General features: G+C 35.8%; 1 protein-coding gene across 3 annotated transcripts in view; it reads right to left on the bottom strand.

Moving 5' to 3' along the window:
- Positions 1–16,135, bottom strand: part of Nfs1 (Nfs1 cysteine desulfurase) — a 161,081-nt gene that overhangs the window by 104,023 nt on the left and 40,923 nt on the right. For all 3 annotated transcript variants that reach the window (XM_090408057.1, XM_090408058.1, XM_090408059.1), the window contains exon 4: positions 2,732–2,848. In XM_090408057.1, coding sequence (XP_090264183.1) covers positions 2,732–2,848 — 117 coding nt within the window. The remainder of the gene's footprint in view (positions 1–2,731; positions 2,849–16,135) is intronic.

Raw genomic sequence — 16,135 nt, 5'->3', positions numbered from 1 at the left:
CAAGGTTGTACTGTACTTTCATCATAATGCATGCATGATGAAGACTGAAGCACAATACATATTTTCAGATTTATAAAAAGTGGAATAAGATACTAGATGCATCTCTCAATTATCTGAACTTCAAATGAACCTTCAATTAACAAACCTTTGAATGGGTTAGTGTGCCAAATAATTTCTAGTACACCACCATGTAAATGTACATTTAGTCATTCAACCTTTCAATTATCCTAGAAAACTATAATCACACTCTAGCTGGATAATTTAGATTACTGTATTTGACAAAGCATCATGTTCTCCATACAGTTATGAATAACCTTATTCCATAAACTAATTCATAGCAGCATTTTTTTTTATTTTCAGAAAACACTTAATTATTTTAATTTATTAGTTTTAAAATCATTTCATCCATTGCATTTTATTAAAATAATAAATAACGCAATCGACATGGGTATCACCTAGTTGGAATGCAATGGGCATTTCAAATTCACAAGGAAAATATTAAAAACAAAATTCCAAATCTACAGAGTTCACTATTACTAAATCACTTAAGGAATTGAACAACGTAGATACGAATATAAATTAAATTACACTTTAATAAATATTTCCGATATTTCGGCAACGTCACGTTGCCATTTACAAAAGGAACTTGCAAAAAAAGGCACGTGCACATAGGCAATGCAACACAGTAACTGAGAATGAAGAGATGAAGCTATTGTTCTCCTAAAAGTCCTGATGGTGCCTCTAGTGGGCTAAGTAGGTGTTCTTGGCCGTTGGGCTGAAGGTCTGCTGATGTAAGCCTCCCAAATTTGGGGCAGTCGCATACAACCAAATTTGTTGAGGTTTGGAGAGTTTCTTAGGGCTGAGGCTGATTCCATAAATAGTCTTTTGAATTTGTATTTGCTACGGTGTATTACTGTAGCTTTCTTCCACCGTATTCTGTGGCGTGTATCCAAAGCATGGCCTGCAAGACCAGAATGGCTGTACTTGTGAAAGCACTTGTGAAAACACTATACAACAGGTCTAAACTAATCTGTTCTAATGACATGGCCCTAAAGACTGAACTAAATCACATCCTCAACACTTTCTCAGCCAATGGCTACCCCCCCCACCCAAAAAAAAATCCAAAAAATATTAAAACCTACAAACCACAGCCCCCCCCCCCCCTCCACAACAAGGATTACTCTAAATCCATCACCATTCCCTACATCCGAGGCACCTCGGAAAAAATTACCAAAATGTTAAAAAAACATGACCTGACCTCCTGCTATAGGCCTTACAGAAAATTGGCATCCCTTATCCGCTCCACCAAAGACCAACCACTTCCCCTAGACCTACCTGGTGTATACCAGGTCCCTTGCAGTTGTAAACCGTCTTACTTTGGCCAAACAGGCAGGACAGCGAATATCAGAATTTCTAAACACAAGGACTACATCCGCTTTCACAAGTACAGCCATTCTGGTCTTGCAGACCATGCTCTGGATACACGCCACAGAATACGGTGAAAGAAGGCTACAGTAATACACCGTAGCAAATACAAATTCGAAAGACTATTTATGGAATCAGCCTCAGCCCTAAGAAACTTTCCAAACCTCAACAAATTTGGTTGTATGCTACTGTCCCAAATTTGGGAGGCTTACATCAGCAGACCTTCAGCCCAATGACCAAGAACACCTACTTAGCCCGCTAGAGGGCACCATCAGGACTTTTAGGAGAACAATAGCTTCATCTCTTCATTCTCAGTTACTGTGTTGTATTACCTACGTGCACATGCCTTATTTTGTAAGTTCCTTTTGAAAATGGCAACGTGATGTTGCCGAAATATCGGAAATATTTATTAAAGTGTAATTTAATTTATATTCAAATTTACGTTGTTCAATTCCTTAAGTGATTTAGTAATGCATAACCAACATATAAGCCTGTCTACGAGAGTTCGCTATTATATTACAATGCATTACACTACAAGATAAAAAATATATATATATTCAACTCATAAACAGCTTTAAGCTTAAAAGGATGCCTACTAATAAAATTATAATAATAATAATAATTTCAAGACTCATATCAAATAAAATGAAAACTTAGTGTACCATTATGACTTATTATGCAATAAATCAATGAACAAAAACAGTGTTAACGTTACTTTCTTTTTAGACATTATTACAGTTATAGCCAAATGAAGCGCAATAAGGTGGGGTGACTTCATTTCACACCTATTGCAATGGCGACATGGATATTAGATGCTGCTGTTGCTGATGGCTCAAACATATAACAGTAAAACACTTAACTGGAACCTGTTTTAAAGAAGAGTTCAAATATCTGTATTTCACTTTGATTAAATAATTCTTCTGGTTTGAAGCTCTGAAGTTCAAGAAACTTTTAATTTTATATAAAAATATTCTTTTTTTTTTTTTAAAGAATAATAACAAATAATAAGAAGAAAGTTACATAATTCAGTATTTGTTTATAAAACACACAGGGAAAAAAGGGAACCAAAAAAATCAGACTCTGCTGAAAAGGGATATAAACACAAAAATAAGTTTACCCAACTAAAACACATTATAAAATAACACTATCCTTTAAACAAACCCACGAATGTACGCAGTTTACCAATAATGATGTAAGTAAAATTTATATACGTTTACAAACCGATCTATCCTGAATGTTTGTAACAATTATTTCTGAAAATCTAGAAATACCAGTTTTGAAATCAAATTGTTATACTAATACTTACTTTTCTGGCTTTTTCAACTGCTGCTTCACTTTCCCATCCATATGCATGAGTTCTTGAGTGAGGATTTCCATATCGATTTAACAAATATGGAAGCATAGCATCAAGAACACGAGGATCCTAAGAAAATGGGCAGTGGTGGTTAAAAATAAGCAGAATTCAAATTCAAAATTCATTCATAATCATAATTTGTACAATTTACAAAATAAAATAATTGTGAGAGATACAAGACTGTTTATTATGGTTTATCCAGTATGAACTACAAATAGCAAACATCAAGGGGGGGGGGTGTTAATCATTCAGTGAATTAGGAAAGAATACAACAATATAATAATGAGTCATGTGACCTGACATCTTGATCCATGTTTAGCATCTAGTTTATTCTGTGTATGACATTTGTTACTTTAGAAATCAGCCTGTCAATACGTTTTTTTTCTTTCAAATTTATAATTTTATCTTGAAGATATAGGTAATAAGTTGTAGGAAAGTGATCAATTAAAAAAATGTTATCCTAATTTTTTTTCTTCATGTCTATTATTCAAAAGTTCACACTGGATAAACCATAATGGATAGCTCGCACCAAGGAAACCTCAAGTGAGTGAGATTCCCTCTCCCCACCTCATAAATATAAAAGGGAACTGATTATTACATGTGCCATACTCTTTCATATGAAATACTGAAATATTAAAAGTATACATAAAAAAGGTTACTCAAAAGGTATAGTACTTTATCTTGGTACTTCAATTTTTCATGTCATAATAAATTTCCTGTTCTGAATATCAAATTAATGCACTTATTCTTGCAAGAAAATTATATATATGAATCATTTATGCTTAATGCTTAGATTTTTTTTAGGATCCATGTATATGGATTACACTAGGAAAGAAGGTGGTATAAAACCATTACTATCATCAATTTCCTGATATGTACCCACAAGGGAGTGTTCAGGTTACTGACAGCCCCACACGATTAAGTTTACATTATTATTAATCTCTTATTGACAATTTTCCTCCAAATCAATCTATTACTTGTCAGAACTCCAATATTGCTATATCTAACATTTCATGCTTTTAAGGAATTTCTGACCAAATCAATCAACCCAGATCTTGGTCTACCTCTGGGTCTCTTTCCTACCATCTTGCCATCAAACACCTGTTTTACTAACCTTTCTTCACGCATTCTCTTTAAGTGGCCATGCCACCTTAGATTAGCTCTGCTTATATATTCTTGAATGCTAATAATGTCAAGTCCTTTCTAATATCTTCATTTTTAATATGATTCTGCCATTGATGCCATTGGTTCACTCCCCTAATTTTTCTCAGAATCCTCATATCTATGGTCTCTAGTCACTGATCAAAGTGCTTTATTTCTAACCCACATCTCAGATGCCTAACTTAAAACTGGTCTGAAGAATGTAATGTATACTGCTAGTTTCGTGTTTTGGCTAATTTCTTTCTAATTCCATATAAATTTATTCAGCTCACTACCCACCCACCATACCAGCTTTGCTTATTCTGTTATCTATTTCCAGATTTAACCAGCCATCTTCACTAAAAACTGTGGCTAAATATAATCTCCATTCAGAATGCAGCTGAAATTTTCTATGCTCCTTGTATTTTCATAGTTTTTGGTCTTTTTATAGCTGATTTTCATGACAAATTTGTTACAGCTGTTATTTAATTCAGTTAGTGAATCCTGGAGACTTGCACTAGATGTGTTTAGGAGTACAACATCATATGCATAAAGCAAAAAGCTAAACTCCAATTTTAATATCAGGCTTGATGCAACTTTCATAATGTGATCCATATAGATGATGAATAAGAATGGAGATAATGTGCATCCTTGTCTTACCCCTGATTTTATATCAAACCATCTACCTGTATTTGCTTCAATTCTAACTGCTAACTGACAACTTAAATATAGACTATGTATTATAATAAGCCAAAAGGCTATTTTACCGGCGACATAAGTTAAGTTAAAAGGAGATGGTAAATCCCGTTTTATTTTATAGCCGGGTAAGAAACTCGGATCGAAATCCATCGAATCCATAGAGTTTCATGCCGAAAAAAATATCGGCAAGCCCAAATGTAAGTGATCACTTGGGTAGTACAACACCTGGGCAACTCCAAGCAAAGGTGGAGCAAGCTCCGTCACTAACCTTAATATTCTCTCATAATGTAAAGCACAGCTCCTAAGAGATGTATATATACTGTTTTACATTATGAGAAGAGGTCACTACCCAGACCAGTTTCAACCTTTTTTGAGGTCTCATCAGTGAGTAGGTAGACCTGGAATATCAAGGTTTTAAGTGAACCGAACTTACATATACCTCTACTATAGAATTGCTGAACTGGTGTACTCCTATATTGTTATTACTACTATAATAAGCCAAAAGGCAATTTTACCGGCGACATAATGGCTGGCACGGAGATAACATGCCAGCCATTACACCTAGTTTTAATTGGAGTTGCCCTGGTGTTGTACTACCCAAGTGATCACTTACACTTGGGCTCGCCGATAGTTTTTTCAGCATGAAACTCTATGGATTCGATGGATTTCGATCCGAGTTTCGTACCCAGCTATAAAATAAAACGGGATTTACCATCTCCCTTTAACTTATAGACTATATATGGTTCTGTAGAATGTTTCACTCATCCCAAACAATTATAGTGTTTTGAAAAGCTTTTCTCTGGGAACCTTGTCGTATGCCTTTTCCAGATCTACAAAACTTAAGTACAGATCCTTGTCATATTCCCACAATTTCTCAACTATTTGTCTAAAGCGGAAATCTAATCTTGACAATATTTGTTTGGCCTGAACCCAGCTTTTTCTTCTCCAAATTTCTCTTCTACAATCTTTCTCAACCTCTTTTCAAGTATGCTTGCATAAATCTTACCTGGAACACTTAGCAAAGAAATTCCTATGTAATTCTCATATTCAGTTTTATTCCCTTCTTTATAGATGAGTACTTATTTATTTATTTATTTCGTGTGTGAACTACAGAAAATGTAAGATCATACATATAAATGATTAAAAGCATACATTTAAAGAAATAGACATTAAAAGAATGTGGATTAAAAGCATACATTAAGAGACAAAAATGCCACTTTCATAAAATATTACAGAAAAACATAAAATGCCAAATTTCACTCATCCAGTGATTAATATACTTTAAAGCTGTTTCATTACACTGCATTAAATCTTCTCAGGTACATATATTATTAATGCCTATTAGGCAGCATTGCAGAAGATGATCCAAGGTTTGTGTTTCACCACATGAGCAGTTCTCATTGTCTGTATAGCTCCATCTGGCCAAATTCTGCTTTGATCTGCCCATTTCAGAACAAAGTCTATTCAATGTCTTCCATCTTTGCCAGTCTAGATGTAAGCCAGATGGAAGAGATTCGTTTAAGTTCAGAGCCTCTGGAGATTGTTCTTGCCACATTGTTGACCTTGTGGCTTTTATGGAATCAACCAATGATTCTACTGAGTGAATAAAACTTTTCCTTGAGTTTAGCCTCCTATTTACTGCAACATGTCCATACAAAGGATGCTGTTCATCATTTAGTTGTTTCCGCTCATATATACACTGTGTTGTTCTTCTGATATGAAGAGGTGCAATTTTAGACAGTGAGTATAGATGGTCAATTTTTGTAGGCTTAAGGCAGCCAGTAATGTGCCGACATGTTTCATTAAGAATCTTGTCAATAGTTTTGACATGTGATGATCTTTCCCAAACAGGGCTAGCATACTTGGCTGTCGAAAAGCAAAGTGCTAGTGCAGAGGTGTGAACTAGCACTTTGATTTTCCTCGAAAATCAACAAAGAATCTCCTGGTGAATAGCAGCAATCTGAATACCTCCACTAACCGATAGCTGTTTGTCATGTTGTAAATTTTGACTATAAGCTTTCTAAGATTTAGTGTGTCATATGCTGTTGTCAAATCTATAAATACAGTTCCTGTTGCTAACCCCCTTTCAAAGCCATCCTCAATAAACTGTGTTAAGTTTAATACTTGTCCAGTGCATGGTCTTCCTAGTATAAATCCTGCCTGTTCTTTTATCAGCACTTTCTCTATTTCTGGGCATAGTCTGTTCGAGATTAACCTCTCATACAGCTTCAGCATTGTGCATAGGAGAGCAATAGGCCTGTAGCTCTTTGGATCCTAAGCAGGTTTACTTGGTTTCAGGATAGGTATTATTTTCGTTAGCCTCCATATGCTGGGCATTTTAGCAAATTTCCAACAAAAGTTGACATTAAAAAATTCTAACATTTAAAAAAAATTCTAACCACTCCTTTGCCTTTTCTCCCAGATTTCTTAGTATCTCGTTTCTGATATTATCTATACTGGCAGCTTTTCCTGGTTTTAAGACTTTTAGGGCATTTTCTAGGTTCTCTTTAGTAAATGGTTCTTTGAAGAGATTATTTTCTGAATCCCTAACCTTTTTTTAATGTAATCTTTAGGTATTTTAACTTTGGTACTCGGTTTACCATTCAGAGATAGCTGAGTTGCAATTTGGTTTGCATTTATATTAACTTTGGTTGCTGCTTGTGTTGGGTCACCAGATAATTTTTTGAGTAAAAGCCAGGCTTTCCTGCTACTGTGTTTCATATCTAAGCTTTTAATTTTTTCTGTTGTTGACTTCTTTTTTCAGACAGTGTTGCTATAAGTTCCTCTCCTGCGTCAATTCTTTCTGATGAAAATGTATCTTTATCGTATAGGTCACAACATCTTTCATATATTTCCACGTTGTGTTCTGTAAAACCTGGAATATAACATGTTCTACAACCTCTTGGGATGTACTTACTACCTGCTATCACTGCTTGGTTCATTTAACAGTCTTTCAAAGAAATTTCTCCATACATTCTAGGATATCATTATCTTTAGTTTTCATGTCACCTTTATCATCTTTGATTCCTTTTTACGGTACTCTTTCCTCCATTTCTAAGCTTCTTCAATAATCTCCAGAACATTTTGTCACAATCCTGATATTTAATTTCAATATTCTTACCAAGTCTTCCCAAGACTTTTGTTTAGCTACTTTTACACACAGCTTAGCTCTCTTACATTTTTCTTTGTATTTTTTAGGGCATCTGCTGACTTACTTGCTAGAAACTTTTGGTATGCTTTCTTCTTTTTCAGGACTGCTTCTTTAACTTCTTGTGTCCATCATGGTGTTCTTATTTTTCTATCCTTGAAGACAACTTCACCACATACCTCCCTAGCTGAATCAAACAATGTCATCTTCAGAGTTTGCTACTGAGACTCCAAGGTTTGGTTCTTGTTTTCAATTTGTTTCGTTTTTTCTTCAATAATGGTTGTATAGTTGAGTCTACAATTTACCTGTAAACGCTGCAACTTTAACTCTTTTTAAAATTTTGCCACATACTGTTCTTTTCAATGTGATATCAATTTTTATCCTGTGATATTTATTTTGAATCCTCTGGATACTCTTGTATCCTGAACGAGCATGAAGATATCACTATCAATGATGACATAGTCAATGAGGCTTTTCTTATTTCTTGTGTCTTCTCTCCATGTGAACATCTTTATGTTGAAACATGGTGTTAGTAATGACTAATCCATATCCTAAGCAGAAGTCCAGTAAATACTTACCATTATTATTAGCTTTCCCTTTTCTCCAAATTTTCCCAAAATGTTCCATATGCTTGGTGGGATTCATTTCCTACTCTGCTGTTCAGATCTCCAGCAAGGACCACTTTTTCTATTTTCTTTATGTCAGTTGCCTGTTCCAATGACTCCAAAAATTCTTCCAGTTCTTCCTTGGAAGAACTTTCGGTGGGACCATAGGCACAAATAAGTATTATTGTCCGTGTCCCCATTTTGAAATTTGTTCACATAACTCTACGAAACTGCGTTCCAATCAAGGAGTTTATTTTCACGTTTGGTATTGAATACTATCGCTACTGCTTCCTTTCCTTGATCCTTATTGCCTGAAAATAACATCCTATACTTATTGTTTAGGATGATTGCACCTGTTTTTGTCTTCTTTGACTCAGTAATGCCAATTATGTCAACGTGATACTTTTCCAATTCTTCTGCAAGTTCAATTTCCTTTTCATTAATAGCTCCTTATATTGATGGTTCCTATCTTCAGTTCTTCTGATGTTGGATTTATTCTTCTAGATGTTGAGTTGGGCTTGTTCCAGTAGCTGACTTTTCACTGTTCCCTGATGAAAATAGCAGGAGCCTTGTTTAACCAGGTAATGCTCCCAACCAGCATGAAATGTCATTGTGTTGTACCATCATATGCATTTGTGGTTTAAGCCAACAGCGAGTATAATTTGGTCTGCCAAGTCCCAAATTGCCAGCACATCCTCATTCATTCAGTACCCAATAGATACTTACTAACATGGTGCACCACGTGAAGATTGGACATTAGGTCAGAAGCCCCAGTTGGTCCTCCGCATTCCTGAAAGGCGATATGGAGATCTCCTCCCAGTTATTTGGCTTTGACCTTTAAGTGATCCCAGTATGAAACCAGATAATGAAATTAGAAGTATTCAATTCAGCTTCTTATTTTATGCAGATGATGTCATACTCCTAAATAAATCCATTACAAGTCTTTAGGACTCCTTAACTAAGTGAACATCTGCTGAGATAAGTTTTGTACAAAAATCAGCTATAAAAAAAAGATGCAAACTATGATAATAGGCATGAAAAGCATCAACTGTATCTCTCAATGGAGAATCTATAAAATACACTTTGGCTTTTTAGACAGTTTTTTTAGTGAAGAGGTCAAATTAAATATGGAAATAGATAACAAAATACACAAAACTGGTATGGTGGAGATTTGAATAAACTGATCTGGAATAAAAGAAATTAGTCAATTAGAGATAGTTGTTGGAAGATTTTGCACTTGGTTATACTATAAATTAAAGATACCAAGAAATTATATACTTGGCAAACAAATTTTGCGTCTGAAGTATTTTCAAGACTGAGGCAACTCGTATAGAGAAGCTGATGACTTCAAATCACTCACCTTAGTATCCCATAAAGCCGGCCTGGCTGGCCGGGTGGTTAGCATATCTGCTCTCCAGCCAAAAGGCTGTGGGTTCGAATCCTGCAGTGGGCATGGATGTTTGTGACTGTCTGTGGAAAAACTAGTGGTGGTCAGCAGTAGATGGTGTTCATGTAGTTGCAGTCAGTTGGTGGACCGAGTGGTGGAGACAGAGTTGTATAGCAGGTGTCCTCCCTTGATGAGTCTTTGGACTCCCTGGAGGTGTCAAATAACAATAATAATAATAAAAAAAAAAAACATATCCTTCCGGGTATGTATAATGCTATGCATTATGGGAAGGGTCACTACTCAGACTGGTTTCAACCTTTATTGTGGTCTCATCAGTGGGTGGCAGACCCAGAGGTGATACTAAGGTTGAAGTAATGCTGAAGTCATAATTTATTTTTCTTATTATTAAGAAAAATGATTAAATTTCTTATTATTAAGAAAAAAACTACTCTGCATTAGAGATAGTTGTTCATAGTTTTTCCACTTGGTTATACTATAAATTAAAGATACCAAGAAATTATATACTTGGTTTAATCTACTTGGCTCCCACTGATAAGACCTCAATAAAAGTCGAAACCAGTCTGGGTAGTGACTTTCCCATAATGCACAGCATTATACATACCGGTAAGGATTTGTGCTTTGCATTATGGGTTACTAAGGCAAGTGATGTGAAGTCATCAGCTTCTATATAAGAGTTGCCCAGGTCCTGAAAATACTTCAGGTGCAAACTTTGTTTGCTTACACTTGGATAAAGGATTAAACCAAGTATATAATTTCTTGGTATCTTTAATTTATAGAAATTAGTCAAAACACTAAACAAACAGAAGACAGTGTTCAAACCAATTTTAACTTATCAATCTGAGATCAGGGTTAGAAAATAAAACAGTTCATCAAAAATCTAGAGGACACAGGCTCAGATGAGTTTTCTGTTAAAAAAAAAAAAAAAAAAATTAGGGTGTGAAAAGATAGCATTAATAGCAAAATCTTATTAAATAAGAATACATTTAAAAGGAACATGAAACTGAAACATTTAAGAATTGGCAAAAAGAATTACTTAAATTGTCACTTAAACAGAATGACAGGGAAGGCTAGCAAAAAAGGTATTTAGTGATAGGAATAAATAAACAAGACTCAGAGCATCAACCGGTATCCTATCTATTCTCTCAGCCATAAGGCTGGTAGAGATGATTATGAGCAAGGTGGTTTCCTGTTGCCTTCCTTGACATAGTATATTTTTTATGACTGTAGTTGTGTGTTCATGAGACCAGTTTGCCTGTTTTCAGGGATGAAACACCCGAGTAACTGGATTGACCCTCCAACTCCTTATGAGACTGGTTAACACACCTTTAGTCAAAAGAAACTAGATAATGGTTCCTCACGTCACTAATGGGAATCAAATCTAGGTCATTCTGACGAAAGGGTCAGAACGACCCTTTCGTCAGAATCTTCATCTATACTGTAGCTCAGTCAGTATAGATGAAGCTCCATCAACCACATACATACATAAATACATATACAGTAAAACCCCGTTTTTATGTTCCGCAATTTGCGTTTTCCTGCCATTTATGTCATTTTCTGTTGGTCCCATCTTAAGGCCTATTCTTACGATATATTGTTCTCCCACCATTAACAACTTGATGTGGACGCTATTTCCCATGATTGGCGTTTTTTCTCGGGTGGAAACACTGATTTTCGAATCAATTTTCTCTCATTCAAATCGATTTCTGCAGAAATCCTCACATTTCTGTTCCAAGATGGCATTGCTTTCGGCTGTAGTTTCATTTCTGCCATCACGATGACTTGCACGCTTACAGCAGTGATGTAGTGATGAGCGATACCGTGATTTTTCAATCACAGTACAAATTGATACCGTGAAGTTTTCATATCATTAATTTTAAACTGTTAGTAGCTCGTGGACTCATAACGTGTTGTGATGTGATTTCACGATCACTGTACTGAAATCATGAACAAGGATCATACACAAATTGTGAAATTGCATTCACACTTCTACCAAGTAATAGTTGTTACTCATGAATATTAAATATCAAAATATCAGTGAATGAACCACAGTTCATGAAATATCGCTTCACTAGCTTGAAGTGCTGGTGTTCGTAATCGCAATTCAGAAGCACATGGTATATTGCAGAATTTCTGCTACGTAATTTAGTGCATGATAGTTGCTTTCAAGTTGTGGTGGTGGAAAATCCATGTTAGTAACATGGACAAAAAAGATTAAAAAATGTATTTCGGTAGAAGAAAAGATGGCAATTCTGTGACGTGTAGATTGGCTTGCCAGAACACATGTGCAATTAGCAAAAGATCTTTACTCTCCGTATCCACTTTGAACACGATAGTAAAAAACAGGTCAAGCATTGAACTCAACACAAAGCAATCTGGTGATATGTCAAAAAAACGAAAATATATCCAATTTTCAACGTTGATGAAACTGGGCTCTTTTATAACATTCTACCAAGTAAAACGTTGTGTTTTAAAGGAGAGAAGTGTCACGGTGGAAAACTCAGCAAACAGAGGGTAACTGTTTTGCTCATGGTCAATGCTGATGGATCAGAAAAATTACCTCCACTGGTAACTGGTAAATATAAAAAGCCAAGGTGTTTTAAGAATGAAAAATCTGCCTACCAAGTATGATGCCAACAGCACAACATGGATGACCAGCAACAACTTCACATCCACCATGCATGCTCTGGATGCTAAAATGGGGACAAATCACTGCAAAATACTACTACTGCTAGACAAATGTACTGCACACCCTGAAGATCTGCAGCTCAGAAACATTAGATTAGTGTTCTTTTCCCATAATTGTACAAGCTTCAGCCATTATATCTGGGCATTATCCATGCATTTACATGGAAATATAGAAAAATGATGTTGAAAAAGCTGTGTTTATGCATGATAATGGTAAAATCTAAAATCAGTTAACGCCTTTTATTCCCTTATAGGGAGTAGGCGAGGCCTTTTAACCCTATCTAGCTTTTGGAGACTGAGTGGGCAGTTCAATCTCCACTGGTAGCCAATCAGAGATATCTGGCCCATGTCTATCACTAATTATAGCAGCCACCGATGAAGAGGCTGGCAAACAAGTGCTGCCATCTCTTGGTACCTAACCCTAACAAGATACGTTACTGTCTGACATAATGTGGGTCCTACGGTCGATTTTCTTGAGTTTACGGGATGAAAAACCCGAGTTTCCGGGAGGAAAAACCCGTTTGCCCGTGCCAGAGATCGACTAACTCGGGAATCGGTCGAAGAAAGGCTTAGAAAAAGTTCCTCCAGTCGGAGACTAGACTTGAACTTAAGTTTGACTTCAAGCGACCAAGCATGATAATGGTATGGACCCAAAACAAATGACCATATCAATCCTTGATGTCATGCATTATGTGACCAAAGCATGGTTGCATGTTATTCCTGAAACCATATCCAACTGTTTCTGGAAGAGGAGGAACAACTACAGGAGGAAGAAGAAAATATGTCAGAGCCCAACAACTGGTATGTGATGGATGAGTCTTCCTCATTTCAAGACTATGCTGATGTTGGTGTGATCACATCACTGGTACCAGGTGTAGAAGACATCCTTTCCAACCACCTTGGTGAAGAAGAAGACTGTGATCAAGAACCTACCATCTGTACTAATAAAGAAGCAATGAAAGCTATCTTGTTTCGAGGCAGTATATTGCATGTGCATCAGGAAACGATGGGGCATTTAATGCCTTATAAACTGTGGAGAGGCAGGTGGAACTTATAAGAGTGCAGAAAAAGCAAAAACAATCAACAATTAAAGATTTTTTTAAAATAGATAAATGTAAGTAATTGTAAATTCATTTATTTTCAGTTATTAAATTTTGTAACCTAGTATGTACAGTCACATACTAGCAGTAAGTCATCTTTTAGTCTTTTTTTTAATGTTTTTTTACATTTCCTGCTATTTACACTTTTTTCCATCAGTCCCCTGGAAAGTGTAAAAAAGGAGTTTAACTGTATGTGTGTATATATATATATATGTGTGTGTGTGTGTGTTAAAGATACCAAGCTATTTTAAACCTGGTTTTACTCCATTTCCCAAATAAGCCAAGTTTGCGCCTGCAAGTATTGCAAGTCTGGGTGACCCCGCACGTAGTGCAAGTCAAGGCAACTTGTGGTAAAGGTGGATAAGCTCTGATCACTATTCTGAATATTTACCCTTAATGCAAAGCACATCTCCTGGAGAAGATGTATGATGCTATGTATTAAAGGCAAGGGGCCACTACCCATACCGGTTTCGACCTTTATTGAGGTCTCATCAGTGGGAGCCAGGCTCAGAAATACCAAGATTTCAGTAATACAGAGCTTATAAGTATTTTACCAGAACAAGTTACCATAAGGTGTTTTGACCTTATTAAATAAAAATCTCAGGATGAGAGATAGATGTAGAAAGTATTTTACCTAGCCTTATCCACCTTTACCATGAGTTGCCTCGACTTGCACTACGTGCAGGGTCACCCAGACTTGCAATACTTGCAGGTGCAAACTTGACTTACTTGTCTGTTTGCTTACTTGGGAAATGGAGTAAAACCATGTTTAAAATAGCTTGGTATCTTTAACATTTATTATACCCAAGGTAAAATACTTTCTACACACACACATATATATATTTAATTAAAGTTTATAAGGCAAAACACTGGAATAAGTTGATAACATTTATTTACTTAGCAACATGACGTTTCGTCCGGATTGCACAAGATTTCTTCAGATGTAAATAAACAAACCAGTAGACAAAACATAACTGTCATGCAGTAATATAAAAGAGTCTGCTGTTATTTTTTAAAAATTATTTCGAATTGTTCCGAATGTTCTGCATTTGGAACATTCGCATGTATTTACACAATCCACCTGTATATATATAGGTGGGTTGATGCCGTTAATAGTGCCTTATAAGAATGATATATTAAATGTGACCATATTGGAGATCTGAAGCATGGGCTACCCACTTTATCCTTGAGTTGTGGTTGCAAAGTCCAAGTAAAGTTGGAAGATCATGAACACTTAAGTGCCTGTTAGGATCTTCTTCTTCTGTTAGAAGAAGAAGAATATTGGAAATCTAACAAATAGCAGATTAATTTGTAAGAAAATTGTTAAGAAGCTAGTAATAATGCAAACTTCATTATGCAGTACCGCCATAATGAAGTGTTTATCCAGTACATTCCTTGAGGATATCATCATGATCAAATTCCTGACATGTACCCTTAGGGGTATACAGGATATGATAGTACTACATGAAAAACTTATATCATTACTAACTTCCTATCTACAATTTTCCTCCAAATCAATTTCTTACTTGTCAAGACTCCAACATCAATAATAATAATAATGATATCCTTGAGGATATCATTATTATTATTTAGAGAGACCTCCAGGGAGTCAGGGACTCATCGAGGGAGGCCACATACTACATGCACCAGCTAATATACTTATTCTTGAATTCATTCATTCACACTGCTTGCACTCACATCCAATGGCAATCCATTCCAATCACGCACCACACTATGAAAGAAAAATCTAGTCCTCATCCCCCTTCTTAGCAGCATTCATTCTCAGCTTCCAAGAATGCTCACTTGTCCTTTCCCCACCCTCCATAAATAACAATCAGTTGATGTAAAAAATTGCATCAACTGAAATCTTGTATGATCCTTTCAGAAGTTTGTAGTTCTCAATCATATCACCCCTCTTTCTCCTGTTGTCTAGTGTCTGCAGTCTACAAATTCTCAATCTGTCTTCATAATCAGTATTCCACAATCCTGATATCATTTTTAGCACTCTCCTTTGAACTCTCCACTATATCAGAATCACAATGGAAACCAGGAGACCAGACCTGTGCACAATAGTCCAAGTGAGGTCTTATCAAGGCTTCAACTGAACTTCAACTTCCTATCTACTAACACTCCAAGATCTCTAGATTCATCATTTTCTTCTAGCATAATCCCACCAATATAATACGACATTGGATATTTAATCACACCAAAGTGAATGACTTTACTACATTTACTGACATTGGATTGACATCCATTTTCCCATGCCCACAATTACTGCCTATTCAAATCATTCTGCAAGTACTGTATATCAGCAGCATTCATGATTACCCTACCTATCGTTGCATCATCAGCAAATAGCTGCATATCACTTGTCAAATTCTTTCCAATATCATCAACATCAAATTCCTGCCATGTACCCTCAAGGGGTGTACAGGATATGATAGTACTACATGAAAAAAAATTACATCATTATTAACTTCCTATCTACAATTTTCCTCCAAATCAGTCTGTTACTTGTCAAGAATCCAACATTATCAGATCTTATATTTCTAATGTCTAAGGCACTTTGTA

The sequence above is a fragment of the Typopeltis vanoorti genome, chromosome 18, assembly GCF_054136105.1.
Source record: "Typopeltis vanoorti isolate ZY-2024b chromosome 18, IOZ_Tvanoo_1.0, whole genome shotgun sequence".
Taxonomy (NCBI): domain Eukaryota; kingdom Metazoa; phylum Arthropoda; class Arachnida; order Uropygi; family Thelyphonidae; genus Typopeltis; species Typopeltis vanoorti.
This window is presented reverse-complemented; position numbering and strand designations above follow the sequence as displayed.